This window comes from Myxocyprinus asiaticus, chromosome 20, assembly GCF_019703515.2.
Source record: "Myxocyprinus asiaticus isolate MX2 ecotype Aquarium Trade chromosome 20, UBuf_Myxa_2, whole genome shotgun sequence".
In the NCBI taxonomy this organism is placed as follows: Eukaryota; Metazoa; Chordata; class Actinopteri; order Cypriniformes; family Catostomidae; genus Myxocyprinus; species Myxocyprinus asiaticus.
This window is the reverse complement of record NC_059363.1, coordinates 5,360,558-5,380,569: the sequence shown is the minus strand read 5'-3', so window position 1 is coordinate 5,380,569 and position 20,012 is coordinate 5,360,558. Positions and strand designations below refer to the sequence as shown.

Sequence of the window (20,012 nt, the reverse complement as noted above, 5' to 3'; positions counted from 1 at the left end):
CATGCAAGATAATAAAACCTACTTAAACTAAAGACTTTACAAGCACTTTATCAGCGGGCCAACCTAAAGATAATACCACCGAGAAAAGCAGGCCAAATTCCAAAAGACAGGATTTTGAGAATTAATCAATTATTTGATAAAAATCATCAATCAATTAATGCCGAATTAATTTAGAGTTTGCTTTATTCTCCGCTTCTTAATTCATATCTCAATCATTCTATCTAGCAGAGTATTTTGCTTTAGTAGTCTTTTACAGCCAGAGTTTCTTTTTTATAATTTACAAGACTCAAAATATTTACATCTTGGGAAAGATGGTACTGTACATTTAAATCTGACAGGTCATAGCTGCACTTGAATGCATGTGTTCAAAATTAGATTCCTGGTGCACTGTTTACTGCATCCTATTTTTGTTTATTTTTGTTTATTTATATAGTATGTAACACAGTAGCATACTGCATGCTGTACTGTCTATAATGTCTACAGTCTACTACTTTTAAAAATAATATGTGAAACGGTATGAAGTATACAACACTAAACATCTTAAATAGTACCACTGTATGCTACATTGTTGTCACATGACTTTACCACTTTGCATGCTTATTTCAGTAAGTAGCATTCATTTATCATCTAGAAAATACCTGTTTTTTTTTTTGTTTTTTTTCACTTTTAATTTAATTTTGTGTAAAAAATATCCTAACTTTTGGCAGTCTGTATACATCAAAAATAGTAGATAGTATGACAGTATATACTGTAGAGATTGTGAAAAAGTATGGTGATTCCATTTCATGCATCACAATGGAAATGGGAGACAAAGTGGAGTTAATTTTAGGATACAGTGTGGTTGCATAATGCACATTTGGCAGATACAGTAGGTATACTTGCATAATATACATGCACACTCTGAACAGTATATATGCTGCATCCTATTTTTTTTTTTTTTTTAATAGTCGTACAGTAAATATTCCTTTCTGAACCCATTTACCCCGTAATAGTCACAATCACTGCACAAAGTGCTGTTCTGCCCTAGCTGGTACAGGGAGCATCTAGAGACACCTGTGCAGTTTTGATTTCTTAAAGAGAGACAGTAAGAGATGATTCAGATGATTTGTGTGGACTTTTTAACCACCAGTGAACAAACCCTGCCTATTGTGAAGTAGCACCTGGTTTGATTGAAGCCCTTTAACTCTCAAGAAGATGCTCAGCTAGACAGGACTGCAAGAGTTCTGAAGGTCATCTTCTCACTGTCTGACCTCACCGATCTGTCTGTTTATTAAAAGGCCCTGACTCGAGCCGGGTAACACTCTTGCATTCCAATGAGAATATATCTCTCTGTGCTTAAAATATGCACTGATGAACGCCGCAAATTAAACAGGAGCTAACAAACCCGCAGGACTTTATCTAACATTAATTTGTCAAGATTCTCTTGCGCACCACTGGACGAAAAGAGATCGGAGTGAGGAATTCAAACGTGCACTCACCTGTGAAAGCCCCAGGTATATGGACACCGTCTCTGAGATGTACAAAAACCTCCCCTCTTTGTTTAGTGCAAATACAAATCCATCCAGGGACTGTGAAGGAAACAGAGAGAGAGAGAGAGAGAGAGAGAGAGAGAGAGAGAGAGAGAGAGAGAGAGAGAGAGAGAGAGAGAGAGGAAACAAGTCAGGTGAGATGCTCACAAATACTGTAGCTTATTTCTCAAAACACAGAGAGAAAGAGACCCATCAAACCCAGAACTGCAAACAAAAGTGCACCCTGTGTGGAAACAACACTGACAGATCATTAAAGAGCAAAAATTACATCCATTAACAGCTTGTGATCACAGATGCAATACAAAGTGATAATATAGGGCATACATAAGTGGTTGACTCTAACAAAACTGGTCAAGAAATATGTCTCAGTCATGTTTGACCCTAAAATCAAAGGAAATAAATAAAAAACTATTTTGCATAAAGAAAATGGGGCCTATTTTTAGGACTACTAAAGACTACTCCAACAAACTATACAAACGATGCCATTATTTATTCACCCTCATGTCGTTCCAATTTGTACGCTGTTATTTTAGGAACACAAAAGTAAAATTGTTTAAAGAATCTTTATGCAGCTCATAGTGACCACATTTGCCAAGCTAATAGCACCATAAAAGCACCATAAAAATATCATAATACTTTTACGCATAATAATACTGGAATACTATTGTAGTCCAGATAAAAAAAATATCTTGTTGTTTTCATGAGCTGGTTTTCCACCCACATATTTTTATGCAAATTGTGGGATATTGCATAAAAATCCCAGATGGAAACACCAAGATGTGAATAAAATCTCCAAAATGTACATAAAAAAATGTAAACGCCCACTTGAGGTGGATACGTCTTTTTTTTAATTCAATAAGAAAACGTGTGCAGAAACTATGATGGAAACACCTTTAAAGAATATATTCCTATAGAATTTATATAGGAATATAGACCCATACAAAAAAATCCATGTGAAGACATTTATCGCTCAAAGAATATCATCAAAATCATCATGTAGCATCTGACATTTTTGGAGCCAAAGCCTGTCATCAAAATGATTATCAGAGCATTTTGTATGTGTGCTTTAAACCTCAAGTAATTCAATACGTACTATAAAAGGGCCAGAGTGGCTTCAACTTCCATATTCCATACACATAGATGCAACCTTTGGCAGAGGGGAAGATTATCAATGAATGACTACCTAAAAAGTTAGATTGTTCCTTGCACAAAACTATTGTATGACTTCAGAAGACTTGGAGTAAAGTGCATGAGTCATATGGACTACTTTTATGGTGTTTATTTTGACCTTTTTGGTCACAATGAACTGTCATTGTATGGGGAAAAACTGCACAACGGTTCTTTAAAAACATCTACTTTTGTGCTCCACAGAAAAAAATACAACAAATAATAATAAAACTAACCCTTTTTTTATTTTTTATTATGTAAGCATTGTATTAAGTTATCAAGTAATTATAAAAGACAAGTCAACAGTCTGTAATCAAATAAGAAAGAAATAAATGGCGATAAAAAATAAAAGCAATAAATAGAAACAAATTAAAAACAATAGAAAAAACAAAAACAAAAACAAAAAACAGTGCTTTATTAACAGCTTTTCATAATGCTTCATTTTCGATGGAGGAAAGCCGCTGTTCTAGTGTGGATGAGAGCAAGGCCGTAACCATGTCTTGAACATTGGGGGGGACCAAACCATTTTGGGGGTGGGGGGGGGGTCACGGGTGTTGAGGTCACAAATATAATGGTCCTCTTTGGTCCTTTAATATAGTAAAGGCGCTGAATGCAATAATTTTCTGAATAAAAGCTTGAAATGCGATAAAGGCCCAAAATTGTATAATTTTTGGTTTTAAAAGATAATGTATTTTTAAAGTTCACACAGTACAAGATAAACACTGTGTATGCATTGCTAGCAATTTGCCTGTTTCAGTCATCTTCTCTTTCTTTTTTTGTGCTGTCTCAAAGAAAATATTAATATAATTTGAATTTCTTTTCATCATTGATGTATCTGTAAAATGACATGACTGTGTCAGCTGGCTAGCAAAAATAAAATACACAATATTATGTACTGCCATCAAGTTGTCCCTCATTGTTTTTTCCTCCCAGTAGAATCGTAACTCAATATTTTTTTCAAGAATCCTAACACTGCTTTCTTCCATACAAAAACAGTTCATATTGGCCACTGCTGTCAAGGTCCAAAGAGGAAAAAAAAATAAAAAATTATATATATATATATATATATATATATATATATATATATATATATATATATAAATACCATAAAAGTAGTCCATACAACACATAGCTGTTGTATGGCCCCAGAAAGCTTGGAATATAGTGCACTTGTCATATGGACTAGTGCTTTATAGTATTTGTCCTTTATGAAGCTTGACAGATACTGCTCACTATAAACTCTTATTCTATGGAATAGAGCTGCTTATCTCTTTTTATGTTCCAAGAACAAACCCAGCATATGGGTTTTGAACAACATAAGGGTGAATAAATGAGTGAGTAAAAGTACATTTTCCATTTTTAGGTGAACAACTCCTTTAACTGGTGGCTCATTTTTTGAGCACAAACCTGACAAGACATACTTAAAATAAAATGGTCTCTTCTAAAAGAAGACTCTAAGGACATGCTGTACAAAACTCAGAATTAAAGACATAAAGAAATGATTTAGAAAATCTGAAATTGGTTTTAAATTATTACCTAATAATATTTGCATTAAGAATATGATACTGTCCTTGCCAAAACCTAAAAGCACAATAGAAGTCACAAGTCACATGATCTAGTTCTGATCTGGGTGATAACGCTCTACTTTGTGTTTTTTTAATAGATAATTTTCCTAGACAATGCCAAGAGAATTTTCTAAAAAGCTGCTTCAAATGTCTGCCAGATTACCTCATTCATTCAATTCCTTTACAATATAAACACATTCGCTCTGTCTTAAGCCTGATATGCTGAAAACTGCTCCGTTAATGTTTTCATATTCACAATTATGAATGGCAAACAAATCACGTACTGTACATGATATATTTTAAATTCAAAACGATGAATTTCGCCAAATGGTGAATAGTTTGCACCCTTAGAAATGAATGTCGGTCGGTACAACATTTCAATCATAAAACAGTGGTCTAATATTGCATGTTTAATTAGATACTTACATCCCACATGACACAAACACTCTTAACCTGAACTGCTTGCTGATGCGTGTCGCTGGAATAATCCACAAGGTTCCCGCTTAGCATCTTAAACTTGAGTCCCGCCTTCGTCGATTTGATTGGCTATCTCATATGACATTGACAAGCGGTGTTAGACTACTGAGAGCAGTTAAAATGAAACGTTTTTAAACCATTATGTTATTCCTCCAACAACTTAATGACAATTAGACAGCAGTGCATAATGGACTGTAGTTGAAGAGCAACAGTGATATCAATTATTTTGGGCAATCTGGCCATATCTGATTATTGGGGGAACTTGTCCCCCTCAAAGTATATTGTCCTGGATGAGAGGCATAAACATTACTAAATTAGTATGTTATCAAATGAAACTTTATTAGTGTGTGTACAGTAGCCTATGAAATATTCAAGTGAAATTGAATGTAACATAAAACTACTAGCTACTGGTCTTCACTGTTTAATTATTTTCCATTAATACTTTGTAAGGCTACTAAATATATCCAACTAAAAGCAGGTGTATTAGGTTTATAAGTCCGACATTTTGATACAAATCCGTTTTTTTGTCCCACTCTTAACGTTCACTTTAGACATTACTGACCGTATTTACATTAATACCTCACCAAGATGAATTTTGGTGGAATTTTGAAGTGCATTTGACCGTTTAGGTGCGGATACGCATTAGCACGAGCGCTCTATCGGGGAGAACAGGCACATGTAAAGCGCACACACATAAGTCACCTTTCAGTCAAACAGTCGCTACAGAAGCATGGAAATAAAAATTCAATCTTTAATATGTTTTGTTATATGTGTCTTTTTTTCTCTCTATTCTCTTCCCTTTTGGCCTGCTATCGAGATCGATCAGTGGTTTTCTTGCAATCGACTGGTTGAACACGACTGACATTTTGACTGCTTTAAAGCATCTATATTGGCATGTTAGCATTTGAAACCTATAATGGTCAATATTAGCATTAATGTGTAATTTAAAGCGTAAGTGTAACACGTCAGCCGCAGCAGATGTGAGCTAAGGGAGGAAGTTAGACACGAGCGGGCCACTGTGGGACGTGCTGTTGTCAGCTGCATATCAGCACGCTGTAAATAGCCCGAGGCTGCACTGTTTTATCGGCGGGTAGAGACCGTGCACTCTCTTGCCAGCTGCTGATGCTTCTTTAAACTTGGAAATAAACGAGAGAGAGAGAGAGAGAGAGAGAGAGAGAGATGCTCTTCCACCATGCCTGTGTACACCTCATTTTCATAAAAAGGTGATCAGATCAGCTCTGACACTGTGCACAGTACATTGTTTTCCCCTCCCTGTTCACTCTATTTGTAACTCACCCCTCTTTTTTTTTGCCCGGGGTGCACACACCCTACAGATTATGTGCAGCAGTGGGGGACTATATGTAATTAACCTGTGTGACCCCACTGCCTTAATTGTTGCCTGTTGGAGAACCAATAACAACACCTCCAGCCGTGATCTCAATTCCATGGGGCTTTCTGTAGTCCAAAATTCCTAATTACACGTGCATAATGCAAACAAAAAAAACAAAAACAAAAAAACACAATAGCTGCTCTCTTATGTTGGGTGACTTTTATTGATATGAATCAGGCTTTTTTGGCATTATATGTTTTGGCTGATTCCAAGATGGTCTAAACTACCTGGAGAAAGCGATCTGTTGGCATTTCTGTTATTCTCAATGGCAGTTGCTTGGCTGGCATAGGACCGCTTAAAGTATGAAATTTGAAATATGCCATCTTTTGTTATGGCAGCCTTCTTACTGCATGTACATAAATTAAACTCATCAATGAAATACATACATTAAACTAATCATTGCATTTCGAATTACATTTTAGGGGAAGCCATGATTCCTGTGTAGTCTTAAAGCAAACACTTCTGATCAGCTTTAATAAATGGTCAATGTTCAGTCTATTCTCTCCAATGCATCATGTTTTTTACTGAACACAAATCCTGGTCTTCCATTCTCCACATCCCTGTAACTTCATCTAAGCTGTCCACCAAGAGACCACTATCCCTCTCCCAGTGGAGGGTCTCTTCTCATCTTCAAGACCTGAGAAAGGCTCCTCAGGCACTGACTACATCCCCAAAGACTCAAAGAGGTCCCGCAGCAGTCACCTCCAACCAGTCTGCAATCATCTCCTCCCTGTTCCACAATGCTCTTCCTTCAAACGCTCGGCATCTGTGGGCAGGTCTCTGAGGAACGCTGTGTGCCTCTGCCTGCCGCCCCTCCATGATAAACGGCCTCTGTTTACAGGCTAACCACTGTGTAAAGTGCACAATAAATCACTAGCCAGACAAACTTCTGGGGGAGAAAAGTGTAACATTAAGATGGGCTCTTTTTTGTCATTTGTTTAAAACAGTCATGCCTTGCAAGCAGCTCTTCTCTCTCTCTCTCTCTCATTCTCTCTCTCTCTCTCTCGTTCTCTTTTCTAAAGTGCTGAATGAAGGAATAAAGAAAATCATGGAAGGGAAATGGATCTCTGGTGAATTCTGAAACCACTCAGATTTTGATGGTAAACATAATTTAAAATGGAAGATTCTTCATGTAGGTTAAATTTAGATTAAATTAAAACATGGGAAATCCTTACTCTCTTTGGTTTTCTTCTTAAATACCATGAACACTTTTTTTTATAGATGAAAAGAAACTACATAATGGAGACAATATTTTTTAGCTATTATGTATTAAATGAAGCAAAGTTAGCTCTGTAGCTCTGGTTTAATTTTGGCTAATCTGTAAAGTCAACATGAAATCAAATTTGACTCTGTTTTTAGTTACTTATTAAATATCCCTGGTCTAATTGTGCATGATTTATCAGTGCATCTTACTAATACATAAATAAATAAAAACTTCTTTGACATATCTAAGGCTGTGTTGTTGGGGAAAAATAACATTAACCTATAATATAAAAGCCTTTCATATAACTATCCAATCAAATTTCCATTCATACGATCAATCAATCAATTAACAGTATTTCATTAATACAATATTTTTCTTAGAAATACATTACATTATTGAATTTGATATATATTATTTATATTTTTTTAATTATTTTTTAAATGATGTTACTCTTGGAATTTGAACAAAGAAATCATATTCAATAAAACAAAAAAGTATGCATTAAAGGGATAGTTCACCCAAATATGAAAATTCTCTCATTATTTACTCACCCTCTTGATATCCCAGGTGTGTATGACTTTCTTTCTTCACCAGAACACATTTGAAGAAAATTAGAAAAATATCTTAGCTCAGTAGATCCTTAAAATGCAAGTGGATAGTGATTTCACTTTTGAAGGTCCAAAAATCACAGACAGTCAGCATAAACTTCATCCAAAACAATTCAGTGGTTAAATTAATATCTTCTAAAGCAACATGATTTATCTTTGTGAAAAGATAAACATTTAAGTAATTTTTTTACTCTAAATAATTATTTTGGTCAGCATGTGTGTGTGTGATGTTATCACATTGGCATTTGAAACACTCGTGTACTGACACACGTGCATCACAGCCGGAAGAGCAGCGCTGTTTACATGGGAGGAGGAATGCTGCACAGTAGTTTGGATGGTTTTGGTTTAGATCTGTATTTATCTGTTTCTTTACTCACAATGGTGTGTTTGTGTGCTTATCCTGGATGTTTCAACCGATTGGAGAACGTGAGATTACGTCTGTATCATAGCAACGCTACCACTTGACCACTTGAACTCCATCCTCTCGTGAAGCTTACCTGAAGCATTTGGATTATAGTTAAAAAGTACTTAAATATTTATCTTTTTTATCACCAAAAGTGACTGTATCGCTTTAGAAGACATTAATTTAACCACTGGAGTTGTATCAATGACGTTTATGCTCACTGTCTGTGATTTCTGGAGCTTCAAAAGAGAAATCTCCATTCACTTGCATTTTAAGGACCTACTGAGCTGAGATTTTTTCTGTTTTTCTTCAAATGTGTTCTGCAGAAGAAAAAAAGTCATGCACACCTGGGATATCATGAGGGTAAGTAAATAATGAGAGAATTTTAATTTTGGGGTGAACTATCCCTTTAAGCAAGTAGGTTCAATTTTGATTACATGCTGAGATGAAAATAGAAATAGTCAAATCAGCATTTAGGAGCAATTTACTGTAGAACTGCCCTTGAAATAATTTTTGGGCCCACTTTATATTAGGTGGCCTTAACTACTATGTACTTAACCATTTGATACAATGCACTTATTATGCATATACATGTTGTTGCATTGTAATTACATTTAAAGTACTTGCATTTAATTACATTTGTAGTTACACTGTTAACTTTATCCCTAACCCTAACCCAACCTTTACCCCAAAACCTAACTCTAATCCCTACTCCTAATCCTAACCCTACACTTACTCCTAAACCTACCCATACCTCAACCTCAGTTGCAGCAAATGTGGGCATTTTGCAGAACAACATGTAGTTACACAGTAAATACATAGTCTTGTATGTATTTAATGTTAGTACATAGCAGTTGAGGCCACCTAATATAAAGTGTGGCCAATTGGTTTTTTTCCCCTGATAGAAAAACATGCATCTCTGCTGCACTATCAACAACTGGTAGATGCTACAACTATAGTCAACAGTCCCTGAAGCAAGAACATACCTGCCTTTCAGTGCTAGACCAGTAAACATGCTCTGCAACTCAGTAGCCTTGTGTTTTCTCTAACAAAGGACAAATATATGTGAGCTGAAGGACACGCAAACTGGTAAACATCAATATATTCTCTGCACCTGGCCAGAGCCACCGCACGTTCACATTAACACACACAGCGGACACCAGGCGAGACCTGCTTCATTGACTATTAACATATCATTAACTATTTGGTCGGACAAAATGATGAGGGACAGAGAGGCAGCTGGGGATGAGGGAGACACCACATATTCAGATGCCGCAATCCCCCAATCTCATCCCTCCATCACCTCTAAACTCCACCGGCTTCCATTCTGAAGAACAACAACTGCAATTAACTCTTGTTGCAGGGTTCGCTGGGGCATGTTGACTCACTTTATCCCTGAAGAAGTCAGAGGTGAGAAGTCAGGCTACCCTGAAATACTAGATGGAGAGGACTCCTACAGAAGGTGCGGGAGGGTCTTATTCTGCTAATTAAGGCTTGAACCCCTCCAAAGAAAGACAAAACAAAAGGTTGGGGGTCTGAAGCACAAGAACAGTTTTATTTCTTCATATTACATTTGAAAGCTTCAGAAGTGTTTTATGCAACAGTAGGACAAGCAGAGTTGAATGAGAATATTTAGGCCACGTCCAGACTAATACGTTTTCATTTGAAAATGCATTAATTTTGTGACGTATCGGCCTACACCTCTCATCCACACTACAATGGCATTTTCCTCCACCAAAAGTAGAGCATTTTGAAAACATTGTCTATCACTGCATACTTTTAAAAACACTGAGGTTTTGAAAATTATGACCTTTTTAAGGCATGTCCACACTAATGTTTTAGTTTGAAAACTTTATTTTGCTACGTTTAAGCCTCTCATCCACACTAGAACAGCATTTCCTCCACTGAAAAATTGAGTGTTTTCGAAAACGTTCCTTATTACCACATACTTTTGAAAACTATGACATTTTAAGGCCATGTCCACACTAATGTTTTCATTTGCAAGCGCATTAATTTTGGTAGGTATACACCTCTCATCCACACTACAACGGCATTTTCCTCCACCGAGAGTGGAGCATTTCGCAAACTTTCTCCATTACAGCAAACTTTAAAAAACTATGATATCCATAGTTTGTTTGAAAATGTACTAACTTAGCTATGTTCATCCACACTAGAACTGCGCTTTTCTCCATTGAAATATGGAGCATTTCGAAAGCGTTCTCCATTACAATTACTTTTGAATATGATGAAATAGACATGCCATGTCCACACTAATTTCTTAGTTTGAAAACGTATTAATTTAGTTGTTTACACCTCTCATCCACAACAGAACGCTATTTTCCTCCACCGAAAGTGGAGCATTTCAAAAAAGGTTCTCCATTACAGCATACTTTTAAAAACGATGCCGTTTTGAAAATGATGACATTTTTAGGCCAAGTACACACTAATAAAGCTTCATTTGAAAACGTAATAATTTAGCTATGTTTATGCCTCTCATCCAGGGCCGGAGTAGCAATTGGGAAGATCAGGAGAATTCCGTATTATAGCGGACGCAGTCTGTATTTTATCATCTCACACCCAAACAAATGAGAGAGTAGCCTGTGAGAGACGAAACTGATGTTGCGTCGCTTCACTTGACAGCGCGGGAAGGATCACGTAAGATCCATCGAGAACAGATAGGTTACTAATAGCTGAATGGATGAACGTGCTTCAGGTACAAGATCATCACAAGTTTAATACTGACTGCAGTCTCACAATCTCAATTAATTAATCTCTGAAATCCTCTTCCCTAGCAGTGCAGAATGATAATAGCAAAATTATTTTTTGGCACAATTTTTTTTTTTTTTTTTTTTTATTAATTAATTTTAATTGTACAAGATAACAGAATACTTAAAGTAAATGAATACAGATGCAACAGCACGACACGGTACGAAATTAATGGGACTTTACACCTCTCAAAAGATTAAACTCAACAAAACAAACTGCACAGAGTGCCTTCAATGTTGTATAATGCGATAAAACCATTTTACCTTTGTCCTGAACATTTACATTCCAAATAAAAGAAAAGTACAAATGTCTTATTTTTAGTCTTTTATTTCACTCTTATCATTGTAAAATGGCACGTTTTTGAATGGCATGTAAAAATTTAAAAACAATCACTCAACCTTAATTGTTTCACTATATCTGTTGCTATTTTAATGATCTAAAATACAAAGCACTGACCATTTAAAGTGTGAGCCTGTACATCTTGAAAGAGTTATAAACATTTACAGTTCTATAGTGTTATTATGTGCCTAGATAGTCTTTACAATAAGCTTAGTTTACCCAAAAATGAAATTTTTCTCATCGTTTACTCACCCTCATGCCATTCCAGATGTGTATGACTTTCTGTCTTCTGCTGAACACAAATGAAGCTTTTTAGAAGAATTTCTCAGTTCTGTTGGTCCTTTCAATGCAAGTGAATGGTGATCAGAACTCAGAAGGTACAAAAATCACATAAATGCAGCATAAAAGTAATCCATACAACTCCAGTGGTTTAATCTATGTCTTCAGAAGTGATATGATAGGGATGGGTGAGAAACAGATCAATATTTAAGTTTTTTATTTTTTTTTTACTATAGATTCTCCTCCCTGCCCAGTAGGGGGTGATATCCTTATGTAAATCACCAAAAACAGAATAAGAACTCTTAAGAGAGAACAGTGCTTATGAAAGTGAAAGCGGAGATTTATAGTAAAAAATGACTTAATTATTGATCTGTTTCTCACCGCTTCTCATTTACTTGCATTGAATGGACCAACAGTTCTTCTAAACATCTTCATTCATATTCTGCAAAAGAAAGTCATACACATCTGGGATGGCATGAGGATGAGGAAATGATCAAATATCCCTTTACCATTCACTTATTTTTACAACACATACAATGATGTCTTATGACAAAGTGAAAATCTTAGTGAATGCCGTATGTGGTATAATGACATGGAGAACTTAAATAATTTTCAAGTAATTACATATATTGCATATTTTTGCTGTGATCTTGTTTTATTGTTATCATCTTCACCTCCAACCCCCCTTTTGGGTGTGGGCTGACTTGGACATGGCTGAATATGAATCCCACTCCGGTCCTGCTCTCATCCACACTAGAACAGCGTTTTTCCTCCATCGAAAATGGAGCATTTTGAAAACGCTCTTCATTACCAATTACTTTTGAATACGATGATGTTTTAAAGCCATGTCCACACTAACATGTTTTAGTTTGAAAACGTACTAATTTCACTAATTTCACTACGTTCACGCCTCTCATCCACACTAGAACAGCGTTTTCCTCCACCGAAAGTGGAGCATTTAAAAAAAGGGTTCTCCATTACATTTTTAGGCCAAGTACATATTAATAAAGCTTAATTTGAAAATTTACTAATTTAACTACATTTATGCCTCTCATCCACACTAGAACGTTTTCCACCACCAAAAAGTGAGTGTTTAGAAATACAGCATACTTTGAAAACAATGATGTTTTAAGCCATGTCCACACTAAGACATTCTTTGGAAACACATAAATTCAGCTATGTTTAAGCCTATCATGAAGACTAAAACGGCATTTTCCTCCACTGAAAACTGAGCATTTCTAAAACATTCTCCATTACTGCATACTTTTGAAAACGGTGATGTTAGGAAACTGGAAACTGAGTTTTCAAATAAAAATGTATTAGTATGGATGTGGCTTAAGTTTAAAAGCAATAGAACGTGTTTGTATCACTCCGCTTGTCTGTGTTTGCTACATAGAATTCTAATTCTATGGTCTGCAACATTGTAAACAAAATATTTTCATTGGCTATAAGATAAAATAAACAAAATAGCTGGCCATATTGTGTCTAAATATGGTCTTGATATTCACTTCTTTATAGAACTGTTATACAGTAGCAATCATGATATATCTTGAGGTTCTGCTAATTCAATATACAAATCAATGCAGTGGACTAACCCATAATTGCAGTGATCTTATCCCACCATTATAAACTAACCAAATTTACATGTGCTTAACACAAATATATATCAAGCTAGCATTGGTGTGAGGTTGATAGAGTCCAATAACAACCGACATTGATGGAGCGAGCATGTTGAAAAGTGCCGTACGGACAATAAGAAAGACCTGATGTGTCTACACGTGTTTGAAAGCATCAGAGAGAGCGAGAGAAAAACAGATGAGCGGTGTTAAAAGAGATCTTATCAGAACTTCCAAATTGCCATGGGAGCCGCGAGAGATATTTTTCATTTAAGTCAATTTTGAGGCTGACAAGCCATGTAGAAATGTGCAAATATGGATGCGTGGTATTGATTTCTTTTTTGAAGGCACCAGCCCGGGAGATGCTCAAATCGCTCATCACACCTCTTGCCAAGACCTCTTTCAAATAAGAGCATCATTAGATTGCTCATTTCATGTGGGTGTTTTGCATTGTGGGGGGTGGGGTGCTATGGCGGGATTCAACATGACATATTTATTGGCCTGCTTCACTCTAAATGACCCACTATAAACATCCATTTTAAAAAAGGTGTAATAGCACTCTCAAATCGCATTGTTAGGCTCTTTTAGGACTTCCTGTTTCTCCAAGACAGCATATTTTTCTGTGTAAGGGAGACATAAATGCATTTAGGCCCTTTTCAGTGTGTTACTTGTCTAAATTATTATGAGGACAATCCAAGTGAAGCTGGAAGCTTGTATGCTCATAAAACTCATATGACTGCACTGACCCAACTAAGCAATTTGATAATTTGCTCACAATGTAAATGTCACAATTAAGTTATAGGTGGTGTTTTCTAAGTCAAGCCTCACTATTAATATTGCTCAGGTAAGAATTTTCAAAAACCATTAAGTATTATATAAACTTTGCCACGTAACTCGTCCACCACTGTTTGTGCTATGCACATGTATGTCATGACACCTTGTGACTATGTGGACTTGCGACAAGATTCCTGAAATGTTCAGACCATCACTGAAAGCTTTCAACTCATGATGAGCAATGTTTCTAACAATCGCCGAGCACGTACGTGCCTTAGAGCTAGCAAAAGCTGTGGGAAGCAAAACTGGAGTGACTGTTTCATCTCACACAGTAAGGCACACTCTGCAAAGAAGTGGAATGCACGGTTGTCATCCACGCATGAAGGCACTGCTGAACCCTACAAAAAGCATAAAAAAGCTTGTTTAGCCTTTGCCAAGGCCCATACTGATAAAGGTGCAGACCTTGTCCAGGTGCAGACCTCATCCAGGTTAGGCTCAGGAAGAGGGAATATTTTACGAGTCTAATCTGGGGGGTTAATGGAGGGATTTAGCTCACCCCTAAGAGGATTAATCATAATTTAAATGTTTATGTTATGTGTTTAAACACAGGCTTAATAAAATTATATGACGTCCGTACAAACAAATAGGGCACTTGGCATGATTTAGAGGAAGAATCAAGTCAATCAAGTCAACCGAAACATCTTGTTCCAAACCTATATGAATTTCTTGGCATTCACAACCCATTTTACTTCCGTAGTGTTACATATATCAAAGTGAAACAGGATATTCAAAGAGAAAAGCATGAAGGCCAAGACTTGATTTTATCCATCATGAATTAATCTGATCATGTATTAAGAAAGCAAATAGGGTCGTTTTTAATTTCATGTTGACTTTAAAGCAGTGCATGCCACATAGCTGTGTGTAGGGCATGTAATCTGAAGATAAAACCGTTACATGCTGCAGGAAATTAAAAAGAAAAGAAAATAAAAAAAAATTGCAGAGATCCTGCAGAAATAAAAACATGCAATAATGAAAAACAGATTGACTTCAAAGACGAGTTATAAAATATTGAGGACAGACAAAGAAGCCAAGAGATATTCACAGTAGCCTGACTGAAACTTGGAAAAAGTTCCCTTTAAATCACAATGACTAAATAAGAGCCACTAATAATAAGAGCCACTTATTTGAAACTTTAATCAAAGAAACTCTTTTAAGGGTTCATATACTTTATTTTACATTATCATCAGTCTGAGCTCCTCAGCTTCGGTCACCAGATAAGTGCACTGGAAATAAAGTGGGGTAAAAAAGTCTGAAAATCTGGGATTTGCATTTTCATTTAAAACTAGAAATAAACTGAACATTTTAGATTTTAGAATTTAGATTTATTTATTTATTTTTAACAGAGAATATTTATAACATAAAATGAAAAGGAAACATTAAGATTTCGAAGTCACTAATTAAATAGGCAATTTTTTTGACATTGATCATATAAGGAAAGTCTGAAATTCATGTCAGTTTTTCAATCACACTTGAATAATACAGTATACTGATAATATAAAATATCCCTTTTATGCTGATAATATAACTTGCAATGATTTTGTTTTTGTTGTTAAAGGCCAAAGTAGATTTTAAATGGAATGTAAAACAGAAGCATTTTCACTAGTGGTCTCAGACTTGTGGATCCCTCTATATATACTGTTCAAATTTAGTAGATGCAAAAAACCAGGCTGGACATATTCCCTCAAAATACATGGGCAATACTGAGGTCATTAGTATGCAAGATTCCAATCTATTAAAAACATTCAAACAATGACACAGAGTTCAGTCACTTCTAAGAAGAATACAACATTGTGACTTTTTTCCAAACCAGGTTTGGCCTTTTTATAAAGAGTACAGTGAAGCAAGGATTGGATGTATCTGAAAAAGCAAGGAGTGAATTTGTTGCAGCTGTTGTTCTGCTGTGATCTGATATGCATTCATGCTGAATACATAAGTCGGATAACATGCTAATATGCGATGCAGAAGTTTTGTTTTTGGAGACCCAAGGCCAGTCCGGCTAGTGTACTGCGGTCCTGCAGGTAATGAGGACCTTCACACCAACAACACTGATTACCTTTCCCTGTACAAAAGTGTCTAACAATGACAGCGCAGAAACCCCTTCAGTACAGACAGCGATCACACACACAAACACACACACTCGGCTATGCCTCTTAAGAAATCACATAGGGCCTGACCACCACACTCTAATTATGCTAATTGCTTCAATGCCCTTGCTTTATTTATGCATGGCGTCTCAGATAAATAAGAGAAAATTGCTTTGGATCTAACTGTATTCATTTTAGAATGCAAACTAGCCGGTGTTTGTTGTGAGATTGCTGATGTGTTTACCCCTGAAATTCTGCAGGTAATTGCAATTTTGATTGTACATTTATTTTTCCCACAGACAGTCCCAGGACTGCGTCTGTTCTCAGTTTTTATAATTAAATGCTTTGTAATATTTAAGCACACTGAATGGAAGAAAAACAGCACACATTAGAATATTTTATTCACCAGGCTGAATAGATCGCTCAGGGGCATCAGAATACACAGGGAGCATGAAAATGCACCAACTGAACATTGTGGAATCTAGCAGTTTTGTTGAGGTAAAAATGTAAATGCTTAAACCACAGGAAAGACTGATGTGTATTTGTTTTTAAGAAATCTAAAGAAGACGTTCTGGTCTTTGTCCAATGTCTCAACAAACATCTGCATCTTTCCGAAGACCAGAGATATATTCTACACAAGTACATAAATGTAAACGCTATATGCAGACTCGGTTTCAACAAGAGATGCTATAGCGAGCATTCGCTACAATCCGCAACAATCGCTCCACTGATGATGCCATTGCATCTACACTACACACTGCTCTCTCCCACCTGGAAAAAAGGAACACATATGTAAGAATGCTGTTTGTAGACTACAGCTCAGCATTCAACACCATAGTGCCCTCCAAGCAGGATGAGAAACTCCGGGCTCTGGGCTTAAACAGCTCACTGTGCAGCTGGATCCTGGACTTCCTGTCAAGCAGACACCAGGTGGATAGAATGGGCAGCAACATCTCCTCATTACTGACCCTCAACACTGGAGCCCTGCAGGGCTGTGTTCTTAGCCCACTCCTGTATTCCCTGTACACACATGACTGTGTGGCAACACATAGCTCCAATGCCGTTTGCTGATCATATGACGGTGGTAGGTCTGATCACTGACAATGATGAAACAGCCTACAGAGAGGAGATGCACACTCTGACACACTGGTGTCAGGAGCACAACTTCTCCCTCAACGTCAATAAGACCAAGGAGCTTGTGGTGGACTTCAGAAGAAAAGACAGAGAACACAGCCCCATCACCATCAATGGAGCACCGGTGGAGAGAATCAGCAGCTTCAAGTTCCTCGCTGTCCACATCACTAAGCAACTCACATGGTCCGTCCACACTGAGGCGGTTGTGAAGAAAGCTCATCAGGACCCGCACCAGCCGACTTCATGACAGCTTCTTCCCCCAAGCAATCAGACTTTTGAACTCTTGATCAATCACGATACATATATCAGCACCACACTTTATTAGCCTCCGACTGGATTCACATTTTATACTTCTCTTAATAACACACTGGCAACTGGGGGGGGGGGTTATTGTAATTGTCATACTGCATATGTTGCTTGGAACCACACCCAAGACTTTCACCCACTGTTGCACTTATGTATACGGTTACGTGACAATAAAGGTATTTTATTTTATTTTATTTGATTAGCGTGAATGTTCTACAGTTGGTTTGCTATTTCAGGTCAACTACTTGGACATGGCCGAGCAACAGTGGAAATTATTATCTGTTGCTTTTTCATAGCTGGCAAGACTTAATGGCCATCTCATGTATGTTTTAAAACTTTGTTTAAACTAATTAGGAAATGAATACTTGGGGTTCAATACAAGTTATGCTCAAACGTCAGGATTTGTGGTATAATGTTGATTACCACAAAAATTTATTTTGACATGTCCCTCCTTTTCTTGTAGCCATGACTTTGAGAAACTTACTTTCAAGAATTAACCTACCCTGAGAAATATTCACTGCGCCTCCCCTATTTATAATTATTGTTTCCCTCGAACTAATCGCACATAAACATTTGGCTTTATTTGTTTAGATTTATTCGTTTTTTCGATTATCTGTTGTATACAGCATCTTAAAGCCACAACAAAATGAAATGGTATTTGCTGTATGAAAAGACATTCATTGATAATCTTATCTCATTATGTTTACAGTCCTGTGGCATTATCATTAAAACGAGGAAAAGGAAAATGGTTTTGTTACTTGTCCTGTTCCCCTGCTAGCAGCTTGACAAGTGCGTTGATTTATTTATTGTATTTGTATGCTCTCGTCTTATGTAGAGGGAACAAATGTGCAGAGCACGGGAGTCTCCTCTGACAGGCCTTTTGTATAGCGGCATAAAAAATGAGCCACTTACTTACAATACATTCATAGGAAATCAGACATAGAAAGAATCGGAATGGGAAGTTCTAACATCTTCAGAAAGAGGATACACGAGGGAGGGTAAAATCAATAGAGAATAACTCCTTTTCTCTCGTTGAATTTAAGATTCAGCAAAAGTTTTGTCTAGGGAAGTTCCGGGGAATAAAACCGGCATTAATCATTCCAACAAGTCGTACCTTTCTTTAATACAATGACTTCTCGGAGGAGCCCCCCGGCCCACCCTGTACTTGCACACACAAACCTATCACTCAAAGCTGGGGTTAGTGAGCTGTACCCTTAAGGCGGAGATAAGGAATCGCCAGGGTCCCATATTCAGTTAAATCAGTGTAGCCACATTAGGCTGAATAGAGGCAGGAAATCGCAGGAAGAAAAGGCATCGCTTTATACCGCCACTGCCCAGATCCTTATCGTGGTGCTGAAAAAGACATTTGTCTTTTGTCTTGACCGCCCTTGACACATCCTTAAGGGAACGGAAGTCTTGAACTTGTCTTTGTTTTGAAGAGCCCCTGGACCTCCGTGGTTTAATCTGGGTTAAACGCGGTCTGATCTCGGGAGTATTTGATAAGCGCACACCAAATCCTTCCTATTTTCTGCTTTTATATATAAACATCTATTCACTGGGCCTTCTCAGACTGAGTACATTGCAGTATTTGTTCCCGTCCAACAGGAATCATTCTCTGTCTGTACAGAAATGGTATCGTTAGGATGAAATCTTAAATCAAAATAAGACACAAAGTTGTAACTGCAATAGCTTCACAGATGGATCTTATAGAAACATGTCCAGGTCACACTTAACACCTAAAAATTAACTAATGAACTTCAGAACTAAGATGCAGGCAGCGTGTTTGAGTCGTGCTACAGGCTTTGGGAAGTATATGGGTATTTATTGGTCTTGGTTCCTGCAAGAACACATTTAAAGCCATAGTAAGTACACCCAAAGCCACATTATGGGCCCATAAGAACCACATTTAAGACTGCCTGGTGCTGTTCATATTTGCCATTATGACAGATACAGAAGGTGTGTAAAGAGAAACACACAAACACACTCGCAGTGTCAGGTGGATGTGTGCAGTTGTTGCCATCAAGGTACACACCACATGGCCCTCTAATCACGCTGCTTCATTACGGGTATAAATCAGCATGTTTTACAACTTTAACAACATATACAGATGTGAGAATCGTATGTGGCAATGTTTTTCCATGCAACCAATTCCCAGAATGCATCTACTGCAGCTTTTACCCATTTGAGAAGCTTCATCTTTGTACCAAAAGAGTACTATAGTAACTATAGCATGACTTTTAAAGTGTGTAGGGTGGAAAATAATATCCGTTTTATATATATATATATATATATATATATATATATATATATA

General features: G+C 36.9%; 1 protein-coding gene across 2 annotated transcripts in view; it reads right to left on the bottom strand.

Annotated features, from left to right (window-relative positions):
- The window catches only part of LOC127411510 (neuronal PAS domain-containing protein 3-like), a 400,645-nt gene that overhangs the window by 145,690 nt on the left and 234,943 nt on the right, over positions 1 to 20,012 (bottom strand). For both annotated transcript variants that reach the window (XM_051647156.1, XM_051647155.1), the window contains exon 5: positions 1,479 to 1,568. In XM_051647156.1, coding sequence (XP_051503116.1) covers positions 1,479 to 1,568 — 90 coding nt within the window. The remainder of the gene's footprint in view (positions 1 to 1,478; positions 1,569 to 20,012) is intronic.